Source organism: Daucus carota, chromosome 7 (assembly GCF_001625215.2).
Source record: "Daucus carota subsp. sativus chromosome 7, DH1 v3.0, whole genome shotgun sequence".
NCBI classification, from domain to species: Eukaryota; Viridiplantae; Streptophyta; class Magnoliopsida; order Apiales; family Apiaceae; genus Daucus; species Daucus carota.
Window position 1 is genome coordinate 9,477,786 of NC_030387.2, and position 27,371 is coordinate 9,505,156.

The following is a 27,371-nucleotide window of genomic DNA, read 5'->3' on the forward strand; positions in this document are numbered from 1 at the left end:
GGAGTAAATTAGCCGAAGCAGTGACAAGTGCGGTGTGCCGAGAGCGAAATCCGCGGCCAGAGAGCAGAGAGGGAGTCCGGGAGTTTTCAAAATTTGTTTTTGTGTTTATATGTATTTTAGAAACTAATGGGCTTTGTAGGTTTGTTTTAATTTTGGATTCTTTTAATCACAAATGTAATGGGCTTACTAGAAAAAATAGTGTACAATTCAATCAAGCTCAAATTCTTTTTTTTTTTAAATCTTAAATGGTATATATCATATTGTATATAGTTTTTTAATTTATTAATGTTAACTATTGACAAAAATAATGAAGCCAATTTTTTATTGAAAAGAAAAAGAAAAAAGTCCAGGGCTCAATAAGTTATTCGGGGCTCAAAAATTTTCTTTTCTTATTTTTATAATATATCTACGACTAAAAAAAATTCTATTGAATTTCGTAAGTCTAGACGAGGCTCAAGCCTCCCTCCGCCCCCTAGTTCCGCCCCTGATTGAGTTGTTGTACCTGCCCCTGCTTTATATATAAACATTTTTCATATTTTGTCAAGTCTGTAGATAGTTTTATTATGAGAATTATGCATTATATATTATTGTCCCACACTCCCTTAATCCGCTTTAGTGTGTTGGGGAAGTAGAGAAAGAAAAAAGAAAACCGAGCTGGGAAAAGTTTGAAGAAAAATAAATTGTTTCAGTTGCCCTCCAAGTGTTGGGCACGAGCAACACGGAGAAAGAAAATTTTATAATTTTTTTGTTAGTCCCCCCCCCCCCCCCCCGTGTTGGTCGCGGACAACACTTGGGAGATAGAAACTTTTGTGAAAAATTTTGATTGGTTGCCCTGTAGTGTTGGTTGCAGTCAAAACCTGGGATATAGAAAATTATGTGAAAAATTTTGATGGTTATTCCCCCCCCCCCCCCCCCCCCCGGGCGTGTTGGTTGCTAACAACATTTGGGAGAAAGAAAAATTTATGAAAAATTTTGATTGGTTGCCCCCCAATGTTGGTTGCGGACAACACTGGGAAGATTTTTGATTGATTGCCTCCGGTGTTGTATGAATATTGTCTAAATACGTGAAAATTTTGAATATTTATAGCATATGATACAACAAGAGAAGGTGACATATTCAAGAGAAAATAACTTTCATTGGAACCTGGAAGGATGATAATATTTTCACTAGATGTAAGATAAAATATAAAAATAAAAATTCAGTACTAAATAAATAGTTGATATGTACTGACCTAAGTGAAAAGATATAAGGGGTTGTATTTCACATACCACACATGCGCATGCTATATGATTGACAGTGATGTCTGAGACTTGACGGGTCACAAGAACGAGATAGCGGGTAAGGTTTCTCGGAGTGAGGAATGAGGTAGCAGATTATATAATGAATATGCAATACCTCCAAAGGTGATGGGCCTGAAAATAATAAAAGTGAAAGTTAAAAAAGACATGCCTCCCAGTGATTAAAATTATGTTACTTAAGCACACATATAGGTATGTATAGAGTGCAGGCCAACTTTCTTGCTATTTTGAATGGCTGGGATGAAGTTGGTTTTTGTTGTAACTAGCAAATATGTATAAAGTGGAGGTGCGTCTTTTTGACGGTCTACTACCCGTAGCCTTACCCACACACACACACACACACATATGATTCTCTTGTGTTTGTCACTGATGTGTGGAATGTATGCAAAAAGAGATTGCGGTCATGACGAGATGATGAATGAAGTGGACAAACAATTATATAGATGTGTAGAACTATTGCATAGTATGGAGATATACATAAAATAGAAAACCATAACTTATGCTCTTGATCATTGCTGGTGCTCTGTATTTTATACAGTATATCTAACATTCACCCACTAAACATAATTTAAAAAGTAATAAAATGAGAATCATAGGACCGTTAGATTAAAAACAATGAATGACTAAGATGTTGGTCTACAATACTACAATGAAATTGTGGTCTACAAGGAACTTTACTCATATAATATATTAAAATGTATTTTAGTAATTATCATTTTTTTAAAAATATATAATAATCAAATGTTTTTATATATGTTCAATAACATGTAATAAAAAATTAAAAGAATATATGGAAAGAAAGACATATTGAATGGAGTCAGTTATTGATCGATAACATGATAACTAATTAATACTCTTTATCAATAAGCGAAACTATTTTTCAGTAGAACATCAGAAGTACCAAATATCAAAGTACCAAAATTTGGTTATCATTATATTTTTTCTAATAATTATTATTTTATTTTATTTTTTTTGAAATAAAGGAGAATTTTATTACTAAAAAGCATCATACATAAGAGTCTCCAACAATATATTTGGAGAAGATGTTAACACGTTTTGACAATGCAGTGAACAAGGTAAACGAGCCATTAAGTGGGCTACTTTGTTCGCTTGTCGTTTAACAAAAACTAATGAAAAACATGGTCTAGAATCCAAAATATTATTATTATTATTATTATTATTATTATTATTATTACTACTATTATTATTATACTATAAAAAGACTTATATGTTGGTTGAAATTTTGTAATATAGTAGCTACCAACAGAATTATATCACCAACAAAACTATTCATTTTGATTTCTTAAGTTACGGAAGAATTTTATAAAACTCCTTCATGTTTAAGAACTCAGATAAATAAGTAGTACATATTGATATTAGCCAAATCTATATTAATTAGTTACTTTATACCCTTTTTTAATAAGCGAAACTCCTTTTAGTAGAACATTAAAAATACAAAATATCAAAATTTGATTATCATTATATATATATATATATATATATATATATATATATATATTAATCATTATTATTATTATACTACTATGATTATACTGTTAGGAATATGTCATGCTTGATAATAAGTCAAGATACTTAGTGTATTTTTAAAGCGTTTGGTTAGTGTGTGCCCGTGGACACATGCTAAGCGTTAAATTTGATGTATTTAACTTGTTTTGATCATTAAGAAATTCAACTCATCCAGAAATAATTGTTCAGACTTAATAAATGGCGCCTAAGGTGGATATCAAAAGGCAAAAAAACAAAATCCAAAACATGAAGAATAAACAAATTATGAAAGAACACTCAAAGTTAACAAATTACGCAGCATGCATGTAGCCAACTATGGAGATTGGCAATCACACCTTAGTACGTAAAAAAATCGACCAACCACGAAGCGGTTTGCAAGCGGGACCCACGAACGTGGAAGGTGAACGTTCAACAGCTTGCTTTCACCTGCACAGTACCGAGCCAAAATTTAAAACGCATTCAATGAATGGACAGGAATATGTCACATCCAGTGGTAAAATGTAAATAACAGCAACTTCAAGTGTAAAGAGCTAAAACACAACTTTCAAATAGTATCACGGAATCCAAAAATTAAGATATAGGTGATTTCAAAGATGGGACAAGTCACATGTACTCTTTTCAAACTCTTTAATGTTCTTCATTTTAACTCAATTTCTCTAGAATCACTAAGAAAAATCCTTAGATATAAACACGAGAATTTAAGTCCTCATTACGAGAAACAACCTCCATCAAAAGAATTCGAAAATCATAATCTCATTTTTCCAGTGTTCTAAAAATCGATTAACTAGGCCAAGTACTCATCCGGGTACTCGTTTTTAACCCCTCGTCCGATCCGAGTACCGAGTACTCGCATCCAAAAATGATTTTAAAGGAAATTAGTCAAAATTCGGTTTGACTACAAGTACTCTGAGTCAAACTCAGGCTTGACTTTTTCTATAAAGTATGGACAATAACTTGTTTTTATTATATTGTGAGATAGTATCAAGATGATAGTATATACTTCAACTGTGAGATAGTATCAAGATGATAGTATATACTTCAACTGTGAACTCAATTATTGTTAATGTGTTGTCAATAATATTATTTATTTATTAATAAATTTGTGATAATATTAGATAATTATTATTATATCACACATTCTTATATATTAATAACAAAAAATTGTTATACTTAAGTTTCAAGTTTAAACACTTGTAATTTGTATAGTAAAATTCGATTGAAATTACATTTAGAATATGAAAAAATATTAATGTCCGAGTAGCTGTTCGAGTACTCATTTTCGAGTACTCGTTTTCGAGTACTCTCCGATTTCCGAGTACTCATTTTTTCAGAACAAAACTGATTCGATCCGATTTTTGATTTATACAACCTTGCATTTTTCTAACAGATTAAGTTCGGACACATCGATGAATGTTCTGCTCAAAAAAATTAAAATCATCTAAGAACTTGAATGAAGATTGACAAAGTATATATGTGCAATTAAAATAGACCGAAGCTCATGTTGGAAAATATGGGTATAAGTCCCATATTGGTAAGTCATATTTTGAGCATTATGACTAAAAGATATGTGAGATATGATGATATTTTCTTAATATTGGAAATTATTTATGCAGTGGAATTTGGCTCAAATATTATGGCATAAATTAATTTGATTTTGTTTGAGATTAAATGATATGGTATATATCTTGGCATAAATTAATCTGATTCTGTTTCATATTATTTATGGGATATAGTAGCTTACAAGTTTTTTAATCTGATTCTGTTTCAGATTATTTAATTTTGAAAAAGAGTAGCACACAAGTCTCTCTACACCTATTAATACCCCTATTGAAGGGTTTTGGATCATCAAACACAACCTCCTCTCTCTCAATACCACAACCCTACCTCTCTTTGGTGATAGTTCTCTTGCTCGACTCAAGCTCGTTGAAGGTGTCGTTCTTGTTAACGACGCCGCAACCTCGTTTTATCTTGGGAGGCTATCGACTCAACACATACGGTGAGAGGCGAAATAGGTTTAAGGAGACAGTTTCGGCTGGACTCGAGGATTCATATCTTCTTTAATATCCTTTTGTATTTGTTCTTCAGTTTTGCACACGATCTGTTATTCGCACACACTTTCTATTTGACTATATTATTCGCAGATTGTGTTCACAATCTTAAAGCTATTTTTTTTATTTATCAATGACTGATACATCTGTCTCTTCTTGTGTGTGGATTAACAGATCAATGGAAAACCAAACTATGAACAACGCGCTAAACACGACGGCTGATCCCAACGCACAGATCGTAGGATCTGATGGGGGTCACCAACCGAAGCCTAACCCTAATGCACAGTTCGTAGTATCTGATTGGGGAAAACGTCGGTTGGACATGTACCTTCGGGGCAGTGCCCGTGGGACACACTGTCGTTGGACAGTTTAGTGTACCCTTTGGACAGACTCCGCCAGGTTTCGGACCGTCGAGGAATATTGTACCCTTTGCACCTGTTGTGCCTACAGTTCCCAATGTGCCAACGACACATAGTGAGAAACCTGAGAAGTTCAACGGATCGAACTTCAGATGTTGGTAGTGAAAGATGCTGTTTTATTTGACCACATTGCATATGGATCGTTACCTTAAGGAAGAGGTGCCGTTGCTCATTGTTGAGAGCAACGTGCAGGCTGTGTATGCTGCTGATTCTTGGAAGCACGCCGACTATATTTGTCAGAATTCTATGCTCAACTGTCTAGTTGACTCGTTGTACAACGTTTACAGCAAAAATCAAACAGCTAAGGACTAATGGGAATCACTTGAACACAAGTATAAAACCGAGGACGCTAAGGACTTATGTTGGATTCCAAGACTGTGGTCAGTCAAGTGCAAGAACTGCAGGTGATCATTCATTAGATTCATGCTGAGAGAATGGTCATAAGCGAGTCTTTCCAAGTAGTTGTTGTTATTGAAAAGCTTCCATCTGGATGGAAAGATTTCAAGAACTACCTTAAGAACAAGCGAAAGGAGATGTATATGGAGGATCTGATTTTTAGACTTTGCATTGTAGAAGACAACAGGGGGTCCGAGAAGAAAGTGAGCGTTGCCAGCGAAAAGACAAATATGGTGTAGCATGCTCAAAGCTCCAAGCCCAAGAAGACCAATTTTGGAAAAAGGGAAAAGCTGGCACCCAAGGAAGGGATTTCGAAGCAGTCGAAGTTTCAGGGGAAGTTCTTCAATTGTGACAAAATGGGTCATAGGTCTGCTGATTGCAGGAAGCCAAAGAAACCCTACAAGAAGAAGGAAGCAAACATGGTGGACGATATCTCCAAGGAGATAAGTGAGATATACCTCTGCACTACGGTCTCTGAAGTGAATTTAGTTGGCTCAAAGCCGCGTGAGTGGTGGATTGATACTAGTGCTACTAGGCGCGTTTGCTCAGATAAGGCAATTTTCTCTAGCCTCAGAGTTTCAGATGCTGCTGAGAAATATTACATGGGGAATTCAGCAACTTCTACCAAGGCACTGTGACTTTGAAGATGACCTCTGGGAAAGACTTGACTCTGAAAAATGTACTCTATGTGCTCGATATTCGCAAGAACCTTGTGTCTAGTTTCTTGTTGAATAAACATGGCTTTCATATTGTAAAAAGTCTTATACGGTAATTTTGTCTAAGAGTGGTATGTTTGTTGGCAAGGGCTATGTAACCGATGGGCTTTTTAGCTCAATGTGATGTCCGTTAAAGACGATAATGCAATGAAGAATTCTTCTGTTTACTTGTTTGAGTCTCCTAATCTATGGCATGCTAGATTAAGACATGTAAACTATGACACTTTACGAAGATTAAGTGCAAAAGAATTCATACCAAAACTAAATATCGATTCAAAACATAAGTGTGAACCTTGTGTTGAGGAAAAGTTAACGAGATCATCATTTATATGTGTGGAAAGAAACACCAAAGTACTAGACCTCGTTATATTGACAAAATCCTTGAGAAGTTCCTTAAAGATGATTTTGACAAAGCTAGGACACCTGTGGATATGACCTTACATCTATCCAAAAACAAAGGCGTAGTTGTTTCTCAATTGGAATACTCGAGGATAATTGGAAGTCTGATGTAGCTAATGAGTTGTACAAGAACAGACATTGCGTACTCAATTAGCAAGTCGAGTAGGTTTACAAGTAATCCAGGAGCTGATAACTAGAAATCAATCATAAGGATACTAAGGTACCTAAGGAGAACTCGAGACTATGGACTGCACTATGACAAATACCCAGTAGTATTAGAAGGATATACTAACGCGCACTAGATACCTAGCAAGAAGGCACTAAAGTCCACGAGTGGCTACATGTTTACACTAGCTGGAGCGGCAATATCATGGAAATCTCCCAAACAAACGGTGATAACTCACTCCACAATGGAAGCTAAGTTTGTGGCTTTAGATAAATGCGCCGAATAGGCTGAATATCTACACCAATTTCTTGAGGATATTCCAAGATGGCCAAGGCCTGTGACTGCAATAGGGACACACTGTGATAGTCAATCCGCTAGAGCACAATGTATAATGAGAAGTCCCATCACATACGATGACGACATAGTTCCATTGGACAATAAATCTCAACTGGAATTATCACTATTGACTATTTACAGTCAAAGGATAATATTGCGGATCCGCTAACCAAAGGGTTATCAAGAGAAGTGGTTGAGAAATCATCAAGAGGAATGGACCTTAAGCCTATTGCTTAACGACATCATGGTGGACACCCAATCATTGCTGACTGGAGATCCCAAGAACTTAGTTCAATGAGACAACTAAATCATGATGACCAAATCACTATATCCCTGGCATGTTCCTATGATGAAGAAACAGTGGGACTTGTAAGGTACACGGTTAAGACTTAAGCTTTTAATGATCTTTAGTGAATACATGGAGTTGTACATGCATGGAATTCAGTTGAGTAAACACGAGTTATCCTATAAGATAAAGATCACCTATGTGGGAGAGAAGTAGGGTCGCTTCAAAGGAGAATTGCGAGGCACAATTCTTTAAAAACTCTTATAGATGCAGGACAATGTTCCATGGCCAAAATGGACATACTCATGAGAGTTGAACGAGTCGGATTTGATATAGTGATAAGTATATCATCATTTACACAAATGGTCGAACAGTTCAAGGACAAGCACATCTACTGTCTACCAGTAAAGTCGGTATACTTACTCAAGCGAAGGTTTAAGGAGCATTCTCTACATGTCGTATGCTATATCTGATCGAAGAAAACTATCACCATGTTAAACCAACCAAGTCAAACATTGTGTCTGTTAGTCTGTCTGTTTGTCTCGTGTGTGCTACTACTAAGATTACCAATCTCACCCATGTGGGGGATTGTTGGAAAATATGGGTATAAGTCCTATATTGGTAAGTCATATTTTGAGCATTATAACTAAAAGATGTGTGAGATATGATGATATCTTCTTAAATTGGAAATTATTTTTCCAATGGAATTTGGCTCAAATATTATGGCATAAATTAATTTGATTTCATTTCAGATTAATTGATATGGTATATATCTCGGTATAAATTAATCTGATTTTGTTTCAAATTACTTATGGGATATAGTAGCTTGCAAGTTTATTTTAATCTAATTCTGTTTCAGATTATTTAATTATGGAAAAGAATAGCACACAAGTCTCTCTGCACTTATAAATACCCCTGTAGGTTGGAGGGTTTTGGATCATCAAACACAACATCCTCTCTCTCAATACCAAAACTCTACCTCTCTCTCGTGATAGTTCTCTTGCTCAATTTAAGCTCGTCGAAGGTACCGTTCTTGTTAACACCGCCGCAACCTCGTTTTATCCTGGGTGGCTATCGACTCAACACATACGGTGAGAGGCGAAATAGTTTTAAGGAGATAGTTTCGACTGGACTCGAGGATTCATATCTTCTTTAATATCCTTTTGTATTTGTTCATTCATTTTTGCACACGATCTGTTATTCGCACACACTTTTTATTTGACTGTATTATTCGCAGGTTGTGTTCACAGCTCATTCAAAAATTAATTCTCTTCAGTAGGTATTTGTCATCTCAATTCGCAACTAGATTAAGTACATTGCATGGCATGAAAATTGAGTTCATACTTTGGTACAACACTTGGTTTATAATTCCCTCGATGCTGAGTGACACTTAATAAGAATCTTCATCAGGGTAGGCGAGGAAATTTAGCAAAATCTGGGCGTCTACGTTCCATATATGCTGTCTTCCCCTCGTTACCTTCTTCAGTTCCGTAAAATATGAGTGTAGCATTTCCTCCAAGTTCCTGCTTAGATGATAGTACTAGGCTGAGAATTGAATTTAAATGCTGTATAGCAAAGGCGGTATTGTTGCTACGAGCTAAAATTTACCTGGAGTCCAGCATGCCCGTCATCAACTGCGTTAAGAGACGACTTAAGCACCCTGATTGCAGTTGGGCTGTTCCTCAGAATCTCTCGACACCATTTGACCGTCTCCTGTTCTAGCTTCTCTAGCTGGACAAATGTTCATGAATGCCAAATAGCAGAGTATGTAAGTGAGTCGAATGACATAGCATAAACATAATCAGCGAGCTTTTGTTTATTGAAAAGTGAGGCACAAATGTATCAATTATTATCTGAACTAGCCACAGAATTGTACAGAATAAGAGAACCTTACTGGAACAACTGTGTTTACAAGTCCCATCCTTTCTGCTTCAGAAGCAGTATAGAACCTTGACAGAAACCACATTTCTCGTGCCTTTTTAGGTCCAACCTGTCGAAGCACATATGATCTTATAAAAGATATTTTCGCAATATTTCAAATTACAGTCAACTAGATGTACAACTCTTTCTACAAACATGAAAGAATGCAATTGGCACTAGGACAAAGTAACAAACAATTACTAAAAATTAGCCTTTTAAGACATGAATACCAGATTGTGTCTGTTTGTTTTTTATTAGGCTAACATACCAAACGAGACATTATTGAAGATCCATAGCCAGCATCAAAGCTTCCAACCTGCAGTGCACATGACGAAAGTATATGAGAATCTAGCATAACATCCTCGAGGCATTCTGTTCCTCTTGTACAAGCCAATAGAACATAAGCAATTATTGACACAAACTGTTGCAAACTTGTTTCAACATATATCCATGCATAAACTAAGTGAGGGGATTACAATAGGAAATTTAGACAGAGAGAGCACCTTCGGACCCGTTTGCCCAAAAACAGCATTATCAGCTGCAATTGTTAGGTCACAGACCATATGGAGCACATGTCCTCCGCCAACAGCATAACCTGCAACCTATTTCCAAGAGTATGATAATTTGATAGCTATATTATCAAATTTACGTGCAAAGGGGAAAATTGTAAGTAAGGATGCTACCATTGCAATCACTGGTTTTGGAAGTCTCCGAATTTGCACCTTTGCATATGAAAGGAAAAGATAAGTAAGCAGTCACGGAATGGAGAGTATAAGAAAAACCAAGTTCCTGACAAGAAAAAATTAACTTCCTATTGAAATCTAGATGATGCATCTCACATCAACTGGTCAATGAAGAGAACAAAAAAAATCTTTAAAAGGCAAACTTACCAGAGTACAATTAGCTCAGTACCTGTAAATCTAAAACATTCAATCGACCAAATTTTTCATGATCAGCATAACCATCTTTACTTCTCAATGCTTGATCGCCACCACTGCAGAATGCTTTTGTCCCCTGTAACAACACAAGACTATCACTATGTACTCTTTCGAAGCATAAAAGACCAACCCTTCAGTATCTTTAAAGAGAGATAAATCGTCTTTCAATATAAAGATGGAACACATAAAAAAATTGTTGCAAATTAGTATCCTAATAGTTTCTTTTGACTAGAGTTAAAAACTTGTATTCATGAATCATGACATATTTACTTTTATACATGCAGTTTACTGTAAACTTTATGTTGCAGTTAGCATCATTAAACACCTATTAGCCTTAAGGTGGCAGTCTGCAAAACTGTGGTGATCATAGTTTACATTCTGTATTACTATTAACAGAAAAGGGTACCTTTCCGGTAAGAATGATCACTCCCACTGAATTATCATCCCTTGCATCATTAAATGCACGAATGAGTTCCTTGATTGTTTGTGGTCGAAAAGCATTTCTTCTCTCTGGCCTGTTAATTGTGATCTACATATACAAAAGAAATGCACCTATTAGCAGATTTTAGCAGAGTATTATTACATCTTTTGCAGCTATGTGCTGGCTAATTGATCAAATATACCAGCATAAACTTGAAGCAAATATTGCAGAGACATTAAGCAATATAATCAAAAGATTTCCAGAGGTTCCATGTTTGATAAAAATAATTATCATCAAGAGCTCTACAAGTTTCTAGCTAGCACCCGAAAATTACAACTTTTAAGCAGAAGAAAAGCCTTAGTTTTGTAGCTATCATATTAATAAACTATTGGATTGCCTGAATTAAAGCATGATATCCTTTTCTTTGCTTGACCAGTGCTAGTTTTTCTAAAATCTTAACATTATAGTCTACTGATACCCCCTTCTCGTGGTATAAAAAGATCGAGGGTTCGAGTTTGTTACTACATACTATGTAATTCCACTAGTACCAGCTAATCACAGTTCACTTTCTACAATCAAATTAATTTGTAATTTGTGCTTCACACTCAATACCAACTTCAAATTAGTAAACAAAAACAGAAGTGACCTTGGCAATGCCTTCACCCTTCGCTTTCTCGTAAACAATGTCAGTGTACTCAATTCCCAGCTCATCAATAGCCCTTTCCCAGACCGGTTCATGCGTACTCACATCGCCATGAATGCGATGATAACTGTCACTGATGGAGCTGCCACTACTGCAACCATGCAAAGAAATGGAAGGTGGTGTCACAGGAACAAGGTGGTTGGAGACAGAGCACAGCCTCCTTCTGGCAGCACTCAATTCTTTATCTTCAACATGATCAGCCATTGATTCTGATTTTAAGTTGCTGCTGTTTTTTTTAACAAACCCAGGGATATAGTGTGTTTCCTGCTTTGTTGCTCATTTAGTAAGTGGACTTGCCTCTTTTTTCCTGTGAAGTTTGATTGGATAAGATAAGGCCAATCATGTTATTTGTATTGCTATTGGTTTGTGCCCTTTCTTGTTGCGGAATACAGGTAATTCTGTAATTTGTGTGAAAATTGTGATCGATGTACATAACAAAATATTGATTATAATTTTATTTTATACGAGTACATTTTTTTTTTGAAGCAAATACGAGTACATTTTTTAAAAGTGGATAAGAAATAAAAAAATATGTCTCAAATTATACATTATATTATATTTTAAACAATTTACCAAACTTAAATTTTGTTTGCAGTTGGTATATTGGAATAATATGTACACATAGTTTTGTGTTGTAATATTATTATTTTGCAAACGTTATGTCTATTTTGGAAAGAACTTTACGAATTTTTAAAACTCATTAATAATAACTACGCACATGAGACATATCTAATATTTTTTATTTTAATTAAAAATAAATAAAAAAATAAACTCGAAAAAATCTAAATATATTTTCTCACCGCTGTTAAAACCGCACATGTTCAATTTTCAAAGACATCTCTAATTTCAAAACCCCCAAATCCACTTTCTCCAAAACCCTAACTCAATCTTTCGGTCTAAGTCAGACTTTTTTTTTTTTAATGTAAGCATTCATTAAGATGAATCGCACTTCAGCGACATGGAGACATTCTCCTCCCTTTAGAAATCAAGAGGATACAAGTTTTCTTCTCTTTAATCAATTGAGCCAACCCTTGTGGGCTGAGTCTCACTGAAAGAGAACTGGGAATTGCTCATCAAGAGACATTCTCCTCCCTTTGGAAATCAAGAGGATACAAGTCTTCTCCACTTAAACCAACTGAGCCAACACTTGCAGTCTCACCGAGAGAGAACAGGGGATTGCTCACTAAGAGCCCATCATATGCCTGACGAGATTGGACAATTGCTCTATCCACTTTTGAATCAGATTCTGCCCCTCCTAACAAACTCTCAAAATCTTACGAGAAAGATAATATATTTTTATAAATGTATGAAAGTTGTATTTGATTGCATTAAAAAATATAATAAAATCGTAAAAGAACTTAGGAAAAAAATATTTTTGATAAATATCGGTAAAAAACACAGAAAGTGCTTGTTTGATTTTGTACTAATGTCGACTGGAGTGAAAAACTAGATACTTCGATTTGAATAAATTTGGGTTCCCCGCGGGTTAAATGGCGTTTTGGTCATTCAACTGACCGAAAACTTGTAATTGGGTCATCCAACTCAAAAAGTTTTCAGTCACATCATTATACTCTTAAAAAATTTCATTCATCTCACTGGCCGTTACACTCCTTTAAAAATTTGACGGAAAGCTGACTAAACAGTCGTGATTAGGCTTAAATAAATCCATCGTGGCATGTACAGTCAGCTGAATCGGCATTTTGGTCACTCAACTGACTACAAACTTGCAATCGGGTCATCAAACTCAAAAAACTTTTATTTAGGTCACTTATTATAATATCTGTTAAAAATTGAAAAATAAAATAATTTTTTCCACAAAGGCCATTTTGGGAGAACTCGTTAAATTTTTGACGGATTTTTTCACAATGACCAAAAGATATATTAAATTGGCAATTTTTGTGAGTGAAATCATTGATGAAACTGACATACAAAAACTTCATACTTATTAATATATTGCCATTTTATATATCTTTTGGACATTGTGGAATTAATATTTAACGAATATTATGATAAGTGACCTAAATGAAAGTTTTTTGAGTTCGATGACCCGATTACAAGTTTGTATTCAGTTGAGTGACCAAAATGCCGTTTGAGCTGACTGTACATGCAACGGTGGATTTATTTAACCCAGGTCACGACGCTTAGTCAGCTTTCCGTCAAATTTTTAACGGAGTGTAACGGCCAGTAACCTGAATGAAAATATTTAGGAGTATAATGATGTGAGTGAAAGCTTTTTGAGTTGGATGACCCAATTGCAAGTTTGCGGTCGGTTGAGTGACCAAAACGCCATTTAACCCGTTCCCCGGCTAAGACACTCGGCAAAATCATCAAAAAGACCTCATTGTACCAAAAAATCCTAATAATATCAAGGCAAAGTGAGGCATTAAACAGATGAAATAAGAATGTAGTCGTTCTTAAGCATGAGATGAATCACCGTCCTTCCCATTCTTGTCATTTTTCTCGTGACTTTGAATTTTACCTGTAATTGTTGCATGACATGTACTTCTGTTGTTCCCTTGCTGCTGCTTTTGTTGCCTTTGCTGCATTGAACTGATCTCTTTCTCTTGGATTCTGAATAACCAAACTTCAGTTTTTTTCGAGTTAGGCCTCTCTTAAATGGTCACATACCATTCTTGTACATGTTGGTAATGGCCAGAGTCAGCATAGATCATGATCAGCTTGAATCCGGTTGTTGAATGGCTTCCCAGCCTGCAGACATTCTATAGGGGGCACAGTTGCAGAGTACAACACTCCGAATGTATGCCAGCAGAACGAATCATAGATGTGGTCGTTTTTCTGCAGCGGTTTCAGTTGAATGGCATTTAAGGTGACTTTCGTGCATGGAAGGCTTTCACTACATGCAAAGTGCACAGGTTTTACTGTGTAAGTTCCCCTTATCCTTTCATAGGTGATCCCTGATAGAGCCACGCCACTTGTTTGGTTCTTGCAGGTGCTTTTGTCACAGTAAAATTGGTCGATTATGATTGGAATTTGGACTTCTGATACTTGAATGTTTGAGAATAACACTCCTTGCACAGAACCCGAACCACCCTGCAATATTAATTAAGAAGATCAGAGGAAAAAGAATAAAAAAGCCTACTTTGAGCATTTTTATCATGTTCATCTGCTTATATTAGACAAATTGAATATAGGGATTCTGTTTCCAAGTTGTGAGAATACAGCAAGTTTGTACTTCAGATTTTAATGTATGTCCAGACCTTTTCAAATAAATGATCTTGGTAATCCAATCAACCGACTGAGAGTTGTTGAATCAATAGAAAAATTTATACATACCTGCCAGGTCTTTATCCTAACACCATTCATTGTGTTATGCATGTTAATGTTTCGAACAGTAACATTTGAGACACAGGCTTTTGTGTTATCTCTCCCTAGACTACCAATGCTAATTCCATGTCCTGGTCCGCAGTTAACATTGTGCACATATACATTTGAGCATCCAGTTTGTATAGAAATGCAGTCATCTCCTGCAGATGGCATTAAATTTATGAGCATATGTAATTAAGGCCGTGAACAAGCCAGTCATCGATAGACATTAAATTAGACATGAATGTTTGCTAGTCCAGGTTGAAGAGAGGACATTTACTATGATTGTCACTATAACAAAGGTATTTTTATAAAGAAGTTGTGTTTACCGCAAGAAAGGTTGGCAGCATGGATCAGCCCATCTCTTGAATTCTGTAAATGAATTCCATCTGTATTAGGACTATCACCCGGAGATGAGACGGTTATATTGTATACTGAAACACCCAGACAATTATCAAACTTCAGGTGACATTGCGGACTGTTCTGAATTGTTATTCCAGTGACTGTCACATTAAAACTCCCATAAAACCTCAGTGCCTGAATAGCAGAATTAGTAATTGTAAGTACTCATGAATTGTGGTTAAAGAACAAGCTAAAATCTTGTATTGCTTTCTGTGTGGTCCTTACAGTTGGTTTGATGCTCTGCTTTAATCCACCGAGTGAGCTTCTTATCTGCCACAAAAGTTGTTGGAGAAAAATGAACAAGACTACTCATTAAAAACTAAACTAAGATGAATACAACTATACAAGAATAAGGAGATACTTACTGGAACTGGAAGTGATTTCTCCACTGTGTTGTTTAATGATACAATCAGGCTTAATTCATCGTCTAAAGGGTCGTCTAACGAGGAGTCTTGCCACCAAGTAGAGCCTCTTCCATCAATGATTCCTGTTCCCTGAATTCTGATCCCAACCAGTTTTGAAAACTCAAGCCATTGAAAGAGACCTGAACCAAAAGCCTTGAAGTTTGTCGGAGCAATTATTGTACCATCAAGCTGCAAAAAAGATGATGGTTATTGAAGCCAGGACATAATAGAGAAGCCGGAATTTTGATGTAATGTGACATTAAAAGTTAATGGTGTCATTAAGTGGTACATCTCTCAGTCAATTATCCGCACATATAAAATTTTATGAATACCTGAAAAACGATGTCATGTTGACAGTAAGGACCAGAGAACGAAACAGGCCCCAAGACAAACACATATGCTGATGGGACGACAATGGTGGACGCCTCAACTTTGCAAGCGGCTGCCCATGCAGCTTGAAATGCCTGTGTTGCAGAATAAGAGACATTTTTTTTTCTGAATCAGTTAAACTTCATTGTGTTACCATTCCTGTAAATGTCTATGGTGGTCTAAATGTTTACAGTTATATCGAGAAATTCAATAAAAGTGATAGACTTGGTAAATAAAAACCAAATGTTACCTGTGTATCATCAGTTTTCCCATCCCCCTTGGCACCAAAATCTAATACATGAAAAGTAGCATTCGACACATAGCTGTGGTCTTTCTTAGATAGGGCTGGTGAAAAATCATTTTCGGGTTTAGTAGCTGGAGGTGCTGGTGCTTTCAGAGATGGAGTCTCCGGTTTTGAATTGCTGTAATGAGGACTATTGGCATGATTTTTTCCATTCTTCTTAGATAAAGAAGTCGTAAAACTTGTGCTACGTCTCCAGTGTTTGCCTCTTCTAGCATTGCATGTTTCAAATGTCGAAGACCAAGTTAGTAGGAGAATGAGAAAAATAAATTTGAGGCTTCTGGAACTGGAAAAACCCATTTTCTAGGAAAGAATCAGAAAGGAGTGAGTTTCGGATAACCAACAGAGCAGCTTGTTTGGTATTTATATAGAGAAGAATGCTCCAAAGCCCTGTGAACATGGCAGCATTAGTAGAAACATCCCCGCGGACCTTTATCTCATCATTCACGCAAGAAAGGTATATAGGTGATCGCCTAATAAATAATTCTTCAAGCGTTCCTCAAACTTCTCTGAAGACTTTTATCTTACCTTACCACGTTTCGTACTTGACATGTTTGGTTTGATTTGGTTTTCAAATATACAAGTATGTTGAAGAGTATAAGATCACGTGGGGGTCTTTCTCTAGCACATTAAAGTTTTAGATGGATCTGTTACTTTACATGGTGTCAGAACTCAGATCCTGTTAGGGCCAGGTTACTTAACACCGCAAAGGATATGTAAACAATATATGGTACGTGTAAACAATATATGAAGACTGTGACAGATTATGTAGATTGGGGGAAGTATTTCAATTATTAAGAAGTTGTTTAATATGCCCATGGTTTTGGCATTCTAATGTTTCTTCATTTTAGGTTGGTACTACTCCGACGCTACTAACAATTAACACCTGCCAGAAGTGTACAACAACACCAGCAATAATGGAATAATGACACTAGCGGCTCCTATTGGCTCACATGTTTACAACGATGAGCGAGTATGATTGTCGTAGCATTAGCATCATCCAACTGTTTTCAGGATCCGAACTTCTATTTACACAGACACTTGACTATCGTGTTAAACTATGTTTAGCTATGTAAACTCAACGTCAGGGAAACAAAATGTAACTACTTATGAACAATACAGACACTTGGAAGCAAGGATTGATTAATACTGAACACGACAACATTCAGCCGTCTTTTTGTGAGACAAACTCACAAGCCTGCTCTTCTGCTCTTGTCGTGAACAATATACAAAATGTATGATTTGATCATAGTGTTGTTGGTTATTAGTAGTTGATGGCCTCAAAACTTTCGATATTTCTGTAGGTCAAACAAGCTTCCAAGTTTGTTGAAAAAAGCATACCAGTATGACAGTATGTAAACTGGCCAGTATTCTAGCTGATCTAAATGTTTGTGACTCTGTTCCTAAGGCATGAAACTTCTGAGGGGTCTTGCTAATGGCTCAGGAACAAGGATGAGTTTAAAAGTTTCACGGGTATAGATCTGTTTTGTTTATGCAGGCCCCGCAGTGATTGGGAACATTGTCATTCTTGGACAGGCAAGACCTAGGAGTGAGGGTTCGCTTGCTGTTTTACTTGCACACCACACTGTCATTATCATTCCTGTTAACCCCGAAGAATACATTAGATGTTCAATTTAATATTCCTTTTAACCCTCACGAGTGTGAAATGTCTTGGTTGTCCATCAGTTATATACTATTTTTTAGTATGAGGACTAGTCGCAACATATCGAATACTTGGAGAGTTATATCAGCCTAGTTAAGACATTGAGGCGCCTCCCCCCCCCCCCCCCCCCCCCCCCCAATACACTCAGGGTTGGTGCAGTCAGATTAATTAATCGAAACAATTATCAATAATTCAAAACAAATACAGAGGCCCCTCGAATACTGTGAGGTGACTCGCCAGAAGATTTAGTTGCGGTTGTTCCATCCCTAATCCTTTATTCAGACCAACTGACAACAGACACGAACCTTATTAATTTTCTAAGAATGCAAAGAAAAAATGGAGTGATCAAAAATATGATTATCAGTTATGTGTATAGAGTGTAAAGAACTAGAGAATTTTGCATAAAGAAAAGTCTACTATAACACATTAAAGATTTTATTCAAAACCATATTACATACAATCTCATTAAAACTATATTGCTTCAAGTTAATCATATGTTACATATAACCGCACTCCCAATGATGGATTAACAAAATCATATATCAAATTGCATGATCTATGAAAACTTTAATCTAGTGTATAATCACTTTTAAGGTATGCAGCAGTCTAGAAAACATGTCAGAGCTCAGTGTGTATGAGTTGCTCTCTACTATGATGCTTCTTAAATTCGGCCTCTTGATCACATGTGATAATCGGCTCTTTGTCAGATGAAGAGAGGCATTCAGCCGAAGGCAGCACATATCCATAGCGAAAGCCTGTCACCGCATGGCAGTAAGTTTCTGCAGTGCCATCTAGCCTCTCTAAGTTGATGTTGTTCAGGACAATGTGGCTGCAAGGAACTGCGTCGCTGCATGCAAAATTCATGGCCTTTGCACTCTTTGAAGTTCCACTTATGTTCCGGTACATGATTTGGCTTATTTCAATAGCTGATGTCTTTAAAAAAAAAGAAAAGGAAATTCTAGTTACTAAATTGGATAATGATATAAGTGATGCTTGCGTTTTCATGCAAATCCATATTTGCTTTAATACATTTAGGTTCAATGACTTTATGTACCTGGCTTTGATCACAAGATTTTGGAGAATCACAGTAGAATTGATCAATTATGATGGGGTTGGCCACATCCTCCATCCTTACGTTTTGGTAGCGTATTGACCTAACATAACCTGATCCACTCTGCAAAAGAGAGACATGATAAATTTCTATCTCTTGGACAGATATACTGGTAGTCTTCAGATAAGCATCAGATTACTTTGTTGTCAATTGCTATAAGGGATTGAGAGTAGATAAATATGTATCTTGCAGGTGATAAAAGAATGTAAACAAGCATAATAACGGATTGTTCAAACACACTAAAATGGATGATTACCTGCCAAGTCTTGATTCTGAGACCATTTGTAGTCCCTCGAAGAAATGCATTGTCTACGACTACCTGTGAAACTATGCCTGTCGAGTTGTCCTTCCCGAGGCTTCCAATGCTGCACAGAGGTATCAAAGTAGCCAGAAAAACTCTTTAAGCTATTTCGCCAAAATGCTTACATGTAATGACTCCTATGCACTAAATAACTCTAAGATTGAGACAACTTAATTAGTTTAATGATACCTAATTCCATGACCAGGTCCGCAAGAGATCATCTTCATCTTGATATTTGAGCTACCATTGACAATTGAAATGCAGTCATCGCCTATACATCACATACCAGGAGAAAAAGTAATTGAAATTTGGTATGTCTGCCAAATATACTCTGAGATATTGGGATGGAAAACTTAAATACTTGATTCAAGGATCGTAATTAAAATTTGGTATTTCTCTGCCACTTATACTACTGAGATGTGGGATGGAAAATTAGAATCCTTAATTCAAAGAGCATAAAGAGGTACCAAGAATATGCATTGGTTTTATTGGGGTGTAAAAAAGTGTAGTTTACAAACCTGTTCCAATTTTAGTATTCTGGATAATGACATTCGTTGACCCGGTGATATGGATTCCATCAGTGTTGGGACTGTCCTCTGGTGAACTTACAAGTACGTTGTACACACGAACAGCTTCACAACGAGAAATGACAAAGTTCATTTGCTGACTGTGTTGAAAAGTAAGGCCTTTCACCCTAACCGCTGAGCTTGAATCGATAGTAAATGCCTGCAAATAAAACATGTATAAGTTATGCGTATTGTGCCTCACATAAGTCACCTCCCCTTACTTGCATTTGGGCTTAGCATAATATCTTTTCATGAAGAATGCAGACACTTACACTTGGTGCTCCTTTGCAAGGCTGCAGAGAATTATAAAATTGATTAGACACGAAGATATGCTAATAAGTAGTATTCTTTGCTGAATTTCAGGTATAGCTGTAAATCTTACATTCGTCTTGTTCTTTTTGCAGGATTCTTCCCACCATTTGCTGCCTGAGCCATCGATAGTTCCACTTCCTTGGAAAAAAACAGCCTTCAGATTTGAAAAAACAATCCAGTTTCGTGGACTCTTTGGATCCCAGTCCTTAGGTTCGTCTGGTGCTACAATTGTTCCATCAATCTGTACCATCGAATATATTTAATGATTTATTGAAACTCATCATAACAACAATCTATGCTATCCTGATAATGCACTATTTTGGTTTAAAATATATCTATGAACTCCAGTTTCCTCGGCCCCGAGCCCCCAACATGCATAACAATGCCTAAAAGATTGGGAAAAGGCGAAGAGGAAATCAGGTATTACATATTACCTGAATTATCAACTTATCAGCACAAGGCCCTTTAAACCTAGTTGCATTAACAAGGTACCGGCCTCCTTTGGGTACCAAGAGGACAGATTTCGGTGTAGAGCAGACTTGCTTCCATGCATTCACAAAAGCCTGATAGAATATAATCAAATTAAAGTAAAAACAAATTAGTAGATAATGTTTCCAACAGAGAATCATGTTCCTGCGAAGTTCTTCATGACACTATAAGCTGATTGAAACATTAAGAGATTCATTGCATCATATAGTTTAAGAATTGTCTATTCATGAGGTCATTATGTAGCATTCACCTGAGTATCATCTGCAATTCCGTCTCCAACTGCACCTAAGCTATCAACATTCACAAGAATCTTGCTACCACGTTCACTTCTCCAGAACAGAGGATCGTCTACCTCACCACCTTCATCAAATTCAAATTCATCAAGATTCCAACGATTAGCAATGTCATCAGCCAAAATGTTTTCCATTCCATGAACCACTATAATAAGACAGAAAACAGAAGCAATTAAGATTATGTTCTCCATAATTAACTGGTTTTGGCAGTTGTACAAATCGCTTGTTTTACATAAATATCAAGAATACGCGGGGTCTTAATATATATGAAATGATTAGTGTAGAAAATTGAGGATATTAAGTGGATTATGTCTTGACTTGAAAGTACATGAATGTTCAATATATACACCTACACTTGAAGTATAAGAATGATTTTTTGGATATCTTTGCTTTACTCTTAAAATACATGTCTGAGCACTACATAGAGAGAAGTCAAAAAGTGCTTCCCTGGATTCTGTTCTGTCATTTTCGTCTGAAATAAACTCAACCTCCCCCATAATTTCTTTTCTAGGATGTTTCACATGAACAGAATGACAGGCTATACGAGTTTAGCAGCATATGCGTAATGTAAGATGTTGCCTTGCGAAAAAAGCAAAAGGTGAAGATATTAAAATATACGAAAAACATTGGCTGGCTCCGAACCATGCACTGCAGTATGCAAGAAGAACTTAGATTGGTTTATAAAACATCGGATTCATCGGATTAGCTTCAGAGGTTTCTTATTGCAGAAACATATTTAAGTTGCATTATGTTCTTAATTATAGACTTAAGGCTCAAGGCTTAAGGCTAGATTTCTGGATTTGCAATCCTTGTATGATACACTTTCCAAGTTGCTATCCCAAATCCTACAACTCCTAAATATCAATGGAGCTACTGTATTAATAGATTTATACTTTACTAGTACTTGTTGCAAGAGCTTCACAATATAGTAATTATAGCATCTTCATACATAGTGAATGCCTGGAGTCCTAATTTCCGTGACAAAGTATTCATACCAGTAGAAAATATCAATCTTTTCCGATACAGACAGGCCAGCAGCGGAAATAGGGCGGGGCTAGCCAAGTCTCCAGCCGGACCAGCCCAGCTGAATTCCAAACCCAGAGATCTTTTTTTCGAAATCAAAACTTGTAGTTAAAATTTTTTTAGTAAGAAATGTTTTTACGCAGCTGCTGTTTTGTAATCCTGGTTCCGCCATTGGATACAGATATATGAATGCTGAAGTCGTAAACCTTACAGAATATTTCTTCTAGCATTTGAAGGCCTTCCAATCCCATTCAGCAGCACCTGGCAAAACAGTTAAGGATCAGTCTGAATTCTGAAACATATGACAATTAATTACTAAAAAAATACAGCAAGAGAGCTTAATATTTAATAATGGCGGATCCAGAGTATGCATAAATCTTAAGCACATGATCCCTATTACATACAAAACACAATTTTAGCTGAAAGCGCTGCAGCATCTGCAATCCATTACCAAATAACAAGTGAACGACTTTCCTTAAGTACGGTTTTTGCCCTGAATAAAAAATATAAAGATTTTTATAAATATATTCTTTTTCTTTTGGTTTTGGCTAAAGGTTGAAAAATATTACAGTTAAATCATAAATGTCATAAAAATATATATCATCACCGACTTTTAATTTTTTTTTAATATTATTGTCCTCGACAATGTTAAATGAGAAATGTCCATAGTAAATGTCATTGGCCATTTAATTTGCTATAAACAATATTCTACAAATTAAATTAATTTACAGATAAAACATTAGATACAGTAGAGTACAACTCTAATTTGGAGGATGAGACTCATGTGCTGAGAAGCTTATTCAGAGTCACTAAATTGCTTTGCAATCAGATCAATAGGTAATGATCCCAGAGGAGCTGATGAATCCATCCCATCAAATGAGTCATTAATGTCACTGTCATCATCATATTCACTGTCGTAGCTCTGATAACCACCATCATCTAAACTGCTTTCTTCTTCAGGCCCTTCATTTCGGTTGCCAGAAACATCTTCGCTTGGCAAGATTAATGCTGGAAAAGAGTGCACTGTAGCCTGTGATGTGCGCTCAAATTCCTCCACCTTCTCTAGAAGAGCATCAGGACCTAGACCAAGGTCGTCCAGTACCATTGCCTGGTTTGACTCAATTGCACGACTCCACAGAGACATCATCTTTGGACTTAACTGCACTTTTCTACTGCCAGATTCTTGATCTGTGTTCGATAGATTTGGAAGTGTAAAAATCGGAAGCAAATAAAAAGTTATATATAAAGACGTAGTTGAATTCAAGGATGTATTCACTTAAAATATGCCAATTTTAGTGTCCGACTTTTTTTGTAGAATAAAGACTGATGGTCAATTTGTTAAAATTATCATGTAAAATGCCTTTTTTAGGTCAGCTAGAATGGTTTGTGCAAAGTTTATATAGAGCAAGTACATAAAGCAGTTCAAAAGCTCATTATAGTGGGCATCTAAAACATTTCTTGCAACCTCTGATCCTTTATTAAACATGATCATATGCATACCTGATCTGTTCATACCATTGGCAGTTGTATCATGGACAGGACTTGGAGCTTTGGGAGAACGTTTGTACATAGATTTCCAATCATGCCCCCTCCACATCAGTATTTGTTCGTCATCAAAAGATAACAACACACATGGAACCAACTCCTGTCAATTGTGGTATATAAAGCAAGTAAACAAATGGTTTAAATTTGTTATAACTGAGATCAGTAAGAAGTTATAATTTAATCACATAATGCTGTCATCTGATTTTGAATGTATGTTATAGGAAATATTGCTAATATAAGAAACATTTGGAAGGTTAGAAGTAGGAACACACTCAAACCTTTAGTTTAGCACCAATCTTTTTGTAATCACTTGCATGCATCCCCGTGCAGTTAATCTTTACTATAGCACATTCTTCAAAAGCACTCCTCACATCTCTCACTAGGGTTGCATAAACTCCATTCTTAGCTGTGGTGGGAAAATCAAAAATAGTATAACTAAACATATAGAACTGTAGCAAGAAAAAATGATGCATCTGAAGCATGCATATATGTCAAGAAAAAGATGAACATTTGCAGCAGCACTTGCAGAGCCATCCAAATTATAGCAATACCCCTAGTAAATGAAGAAAACAATCAAGATTTTATATTGACAAAAAAAAAAGCCACCTCAAGCCTAAGAAAATCTATTACTGTAAAATATAAACATGTATTTTTATCAGAGAATCATTTGCAGCATGAAATCACAAAGCCATGCTGATAAATGCACAACCATGTGAACGAAAGAAAGTCAAGGAGAAAGGCAACTTAAGAAAAAGCAGATCAACTCCTATAAAAATAGCTAGTAAACAACTATTCGTCAATGATTTACCTAATTTACAGATTGGAAGAAGCTTTTTCCCTTTTTCCCGGAATACATCGGCTTCAGCTTTTGTTAAACCTTCAGGAGCTTCTTGTATAAGCTTTGGATAAACTGGTGTAGCTGGTTTCCAAAGCATCACCGGGTACCGAGGTCGGTTACGAGGATCATAGTTTCTTCCACGAAACAGATATGCTATGCCACCAACGCGGAAAATGATTTTACCACCAGTCTTTTCCTAAAAAAATCATAGCAACTTAAATTACACAGTACAGGAGTTCAGCTTAAATATTTCTGTCCCAAAAAAGGAATTTGACTATGCAAGATTGCAATTTCATACCAACATACATATATCTAACAAATACAACACATTAAGTAATGTTCACTAGAATAATATCCGAATACAAATTTTAGAACCTCAAGACACCGGCAAACATTGTTCATATCAACTGTTGGAACACCAAGGCTACGAACTTTACAAATAGGCTCTCGTCTCCAATGTGTATGTATAAGTTCTAGCATATTATGCGTCAATCCATCTCTTCCTACAAAACATCATCAATTCAAAAGTTTAAAAAAGAGAAAAAGAAGAAAATAATTTACTACTCCTATTATCTACAGTTTACTTATCTATGGAAACCTAACAGTTCCATCCTTCAACCAAGCTATTTGTAAACTAGAATAAACTGCATTATTGTAATTTATTCAATAACACTTCACTATCTAATAACCTCGTTAAACTAAAGCTTTATACACTAGAAGTCATCCTGAAACCTAAAAGTAGTTGTACTAAGTAACACATTAGACTCGACATGAGCTCAAACGGAGCTGAATATAAGCTCGACTCAAACTTGACTAAACATCTCTAAAGAAGGTATATCTTTCAACTAATGCATAATAAATATAAAGTATTTCTGAATTCACAATTTCGAGCACCTCGGATATAATTCAAGTCATTTACTTTCCTAGGCAGAATTAACAATGATTAAATTCCAAAAAAACACAAAATTACCAAGATTAACTTGGCGATTACTAGACAAATACGGCTTAATAAGCTCCCTCGCCTCGGCCTTGCTCAACGGCCGCCCAAGAACCTCATTTCTGGGCCTGAGCTCACCCCCAAACAACTCCTTCACCTCATACCCTCCACGCATTTCCATCCTCCTAACTCCATCACTTTCTTCTTCGCCTGACCCGAAAAGCCTCACATTCCTCTTCGCCTTCTTCATCGGGGCCTTCCCGGTCCACGGCCTATTCATAGTAGGCGGCGCAAAGGGCAAAAACGCCGGTTCACGAATCGCCAAGGGCTTAACCTTGGGAGTCTCGGAGTAACTGAACTGGAACTCAAACGGAGCTCCGGGGAGCTGGTAAGACACCCCGGAGTCGCCAATCAAGATGGTCCGTCCATCGTCAGATGCAAGCACGCCTTGTTTGACGGGCTTGTAGTATTTGGAGCGGTTGTGGTGGGTTTTGAAAGCTGGGTTTGGTGGGGTTGGAGGTTTTTTGGGTTTGGGTGGGGGGTATTTTGGGATGGGGATGGGGGGTTTGGGAGGACGGTGGGATTGGGGGGTGGGTTGTGGTTGTGGTGGGGGGTTGGAGGGGAGGTTGGAGAAGAGATGAAGCTTTGCTACTACTGCCATGTATGGATTGATGATTACATGTAAGCTAGGATGGAACTACTGGTTATAAAATGATTTTTGCTTGCTCACTAGAATTTATATTATTTTTATGTCAAGACACAACACCAATGCATATGGGTAAGCATTTGGTCGGTCCAAAACGGGACCGAACTAAATAGATCGAAGACCGAAATTTGAATTTTTTTTCGAAATTCGGTCCGGTCCGGACAAAAAAACCGAAATTATTTTAAAAATAAAAAGTTATATTATAAATAAAATTAAAATTCATCACTTATTTTAAAATTTTCATATTGATTAATCACACCCAATTCATTAAAGATAGATATAATTGAATTTACAAATTAGATATTATAACTATAGCATATAAGATGTATATAATATAACTATTAATTAAAATTATATATATTTCAGTTTATTCGGTCTGGACCGAAATATTTTTTTACGGACCGGACTTTATTTCGGTCAATTCGGTCCGGACCGAATTTTCAGAAAATTAGGACAGAACCGAACCGAATTTACACAGTTCGGTTCGGTTATTCGGTTCCGGTTCGGTTTTGTTCACCCTTAGATGCATCTGATATGAAGTTTTATTTGAAATGACATAGGAATTAAGGTTAAATATTTTAACAGGAGTTATCTATGTGAATATACAACACATTTTAACTAAATTTCTAGATGAGCGCGGCGAAGAAGAAAGTGACGAAGAAGAGGATGATGATGTTGAGCCATTTCATGTTGCAGTGTAGATTCATAATTGATCGTTGAGTGTGTGAGGGAGGGTCAAGAGGTCTCAATATTGAGTGGTGATTTCCTGATGAGGTTGAAGGTTGGTTGCTTTTAGTTGATATTCATATATCCTTTTAGTTGGTTGCTTTTAAGTTGATTCTTAGTTTGTTATTTTAGTTGCTTTTTAGGTAGCAATGTTGATATTAGTATTGGCCCACAGAAGTATTCATTTTTCTGATTTTGCAACCTTGCAACTTATTATACAAATAAATATAATTTTCAAAGATTTTTCAAAGTTGCATTTTTGATTACCTATATGGTTGTTAGCAGGTGCAGATATGATTGCATATACAACCACCGTATTTTTGTAAATATTTTTTGGAACATAATATTTTTGCAAATTATTTTAAAAAGTGACAGTATTTTTGCAAAACTTATTGTATTTGATTATTTTTGTAAAAAACCCTAAAATTTAATATATATCATTGTGTGAAAGATTTTTTTATCTGAGTTTGTATCTAAAATATATTTC

The 27,371-nt window shown here is 36.1% G+C and overlaps 4 protein-coding genes across 5 annotated transcripts; all 4 read right to left on the reverse strand.

The window, feature by feature from the left end:
- Positions 1-8,843: 8,843 nt before the first annotated feature.
- On the reverse strand, positions 8,844-11,891 carry LOC108193650 (1,4-dihydroxy-2-naphthoyl-CoA synthase, peroxisomal). Its single transcript, XM_017360396.2, has 9 exons — positions 11,518-11,891; positions 10,857-10,979; positions 10,425-10,526; positions 10,196-10,234; positions 10,016-10,114; positions 9,781-9,828; positions 9,487-9,582; positions 9,201-9,323; positions 8,844-9,115 (listed from the first exon to the last, which is right to left on the reverse strand). The coding sequence occupies exons 1-9, from the start codon at positions 11,776-11,778 to the stop codon at positions 8,999-9,001; spliced, it is 1,008 nt and encodes a 335-aa protein (XP_017215885.1). The 5' UTR covers positions 11,779-11,891; the 3' UTR covers positions 8,844-8,998.
- A 2,087-nt stretch (positions 11,892-13,978) lies between these two features.
- Positions 13,979-16,719, reverse strand: LOC108195619 (polygalacturonase At1g48100). The gene is made up of 7 exons (XM_017362600.2): positions 16,324-16,719; positions 16,037-16,168; positions 15,666-15,893; positions 15,526-15,570; positions 15,228-15,435; positions 14,869-15,059; positions 13,979-14,625 (listed from the first exon to the last, which is right to left on the reverse strand). The coding sequence occupies exons 1-7, from the start codon at positions 16,672-16,674 to the stop codon at positions 14,233-14,235; spliced, it is 1,548 nt and encodes a 515-aa protein (XP_017218089.1). The 5' UTR covers positions 16,675-16,719; the 3' UTR covers positions 13,979-14,232.
- Positions 16,720-18,451: 1,732 nt separating this feature from the next.
- On the reverse strand, positions 18,452-21,424 carry LOC108195231 (probable polygalacturonase At1g80170). The gene is made up of 9 exons (XM_017362187.2): positions 21,067-21,424; positions 20,762-20,890; positions 20,398-20,568; positions 20,288-20,308; positions 19,968-20,175; positions 19,639-19,720; positions 19,405-19,513; positions 19,092-19,211; positions 18,452-18,970 (listed from the first exon to the last, which is right to left on the reverse strand). Exons 1-9 carry the CDS (start codon positions 21,298-21,300, stop codon positions 18,656-18,658), a joined length of 1,389 nt encoding a protein of 462 aa, XP_017217676.1. The 5' UTR covers positions 21,301-21,424; the 3' UTR covers positions 18,452-18,655.
- A 1,374-nt stretch (positions 21,425-22,798) lies between these two features.
- LOC108196927 (CRS2-associated factor 2, chloroplastic) lies at positions 22,799-26,178 on the reverse strand. Of its 2 annotated transcripts, none has more exons than XM_017364421.2 (6): positions 25,486-26,178; positions 24,891-25,018; positions 24,486-24,711; positions 23,956-24,083; positions 23,648-23,777; positions 22,799-23,320 (listed from the first exon to the last, which is right to left on the reverse strand). In XM_017364421.2, the coding sequence occupies exons 1-6, from the start codon at positions 26,111-26,113 to the stop codon at positions 22,929-22,931; spliced, it is 1,632 nt and encodes a 543-aa protein (XP_017219910.1). In that variant the 5' UTR covers positions 26,114-26,178; the 3' UTR covers positions 22,799-22,928. The 2 variants fall into 2 exon arrangements, with proteins under 2 accessions (XP_017219910.1, XP_017219909.1); XM_017364420.2 differs by having other exon boundaries at positions 23,633-23,777; positions 25,486-26,177.
- Positions 26,179-27,371: the final 1,193 nt, after the last annotated feature.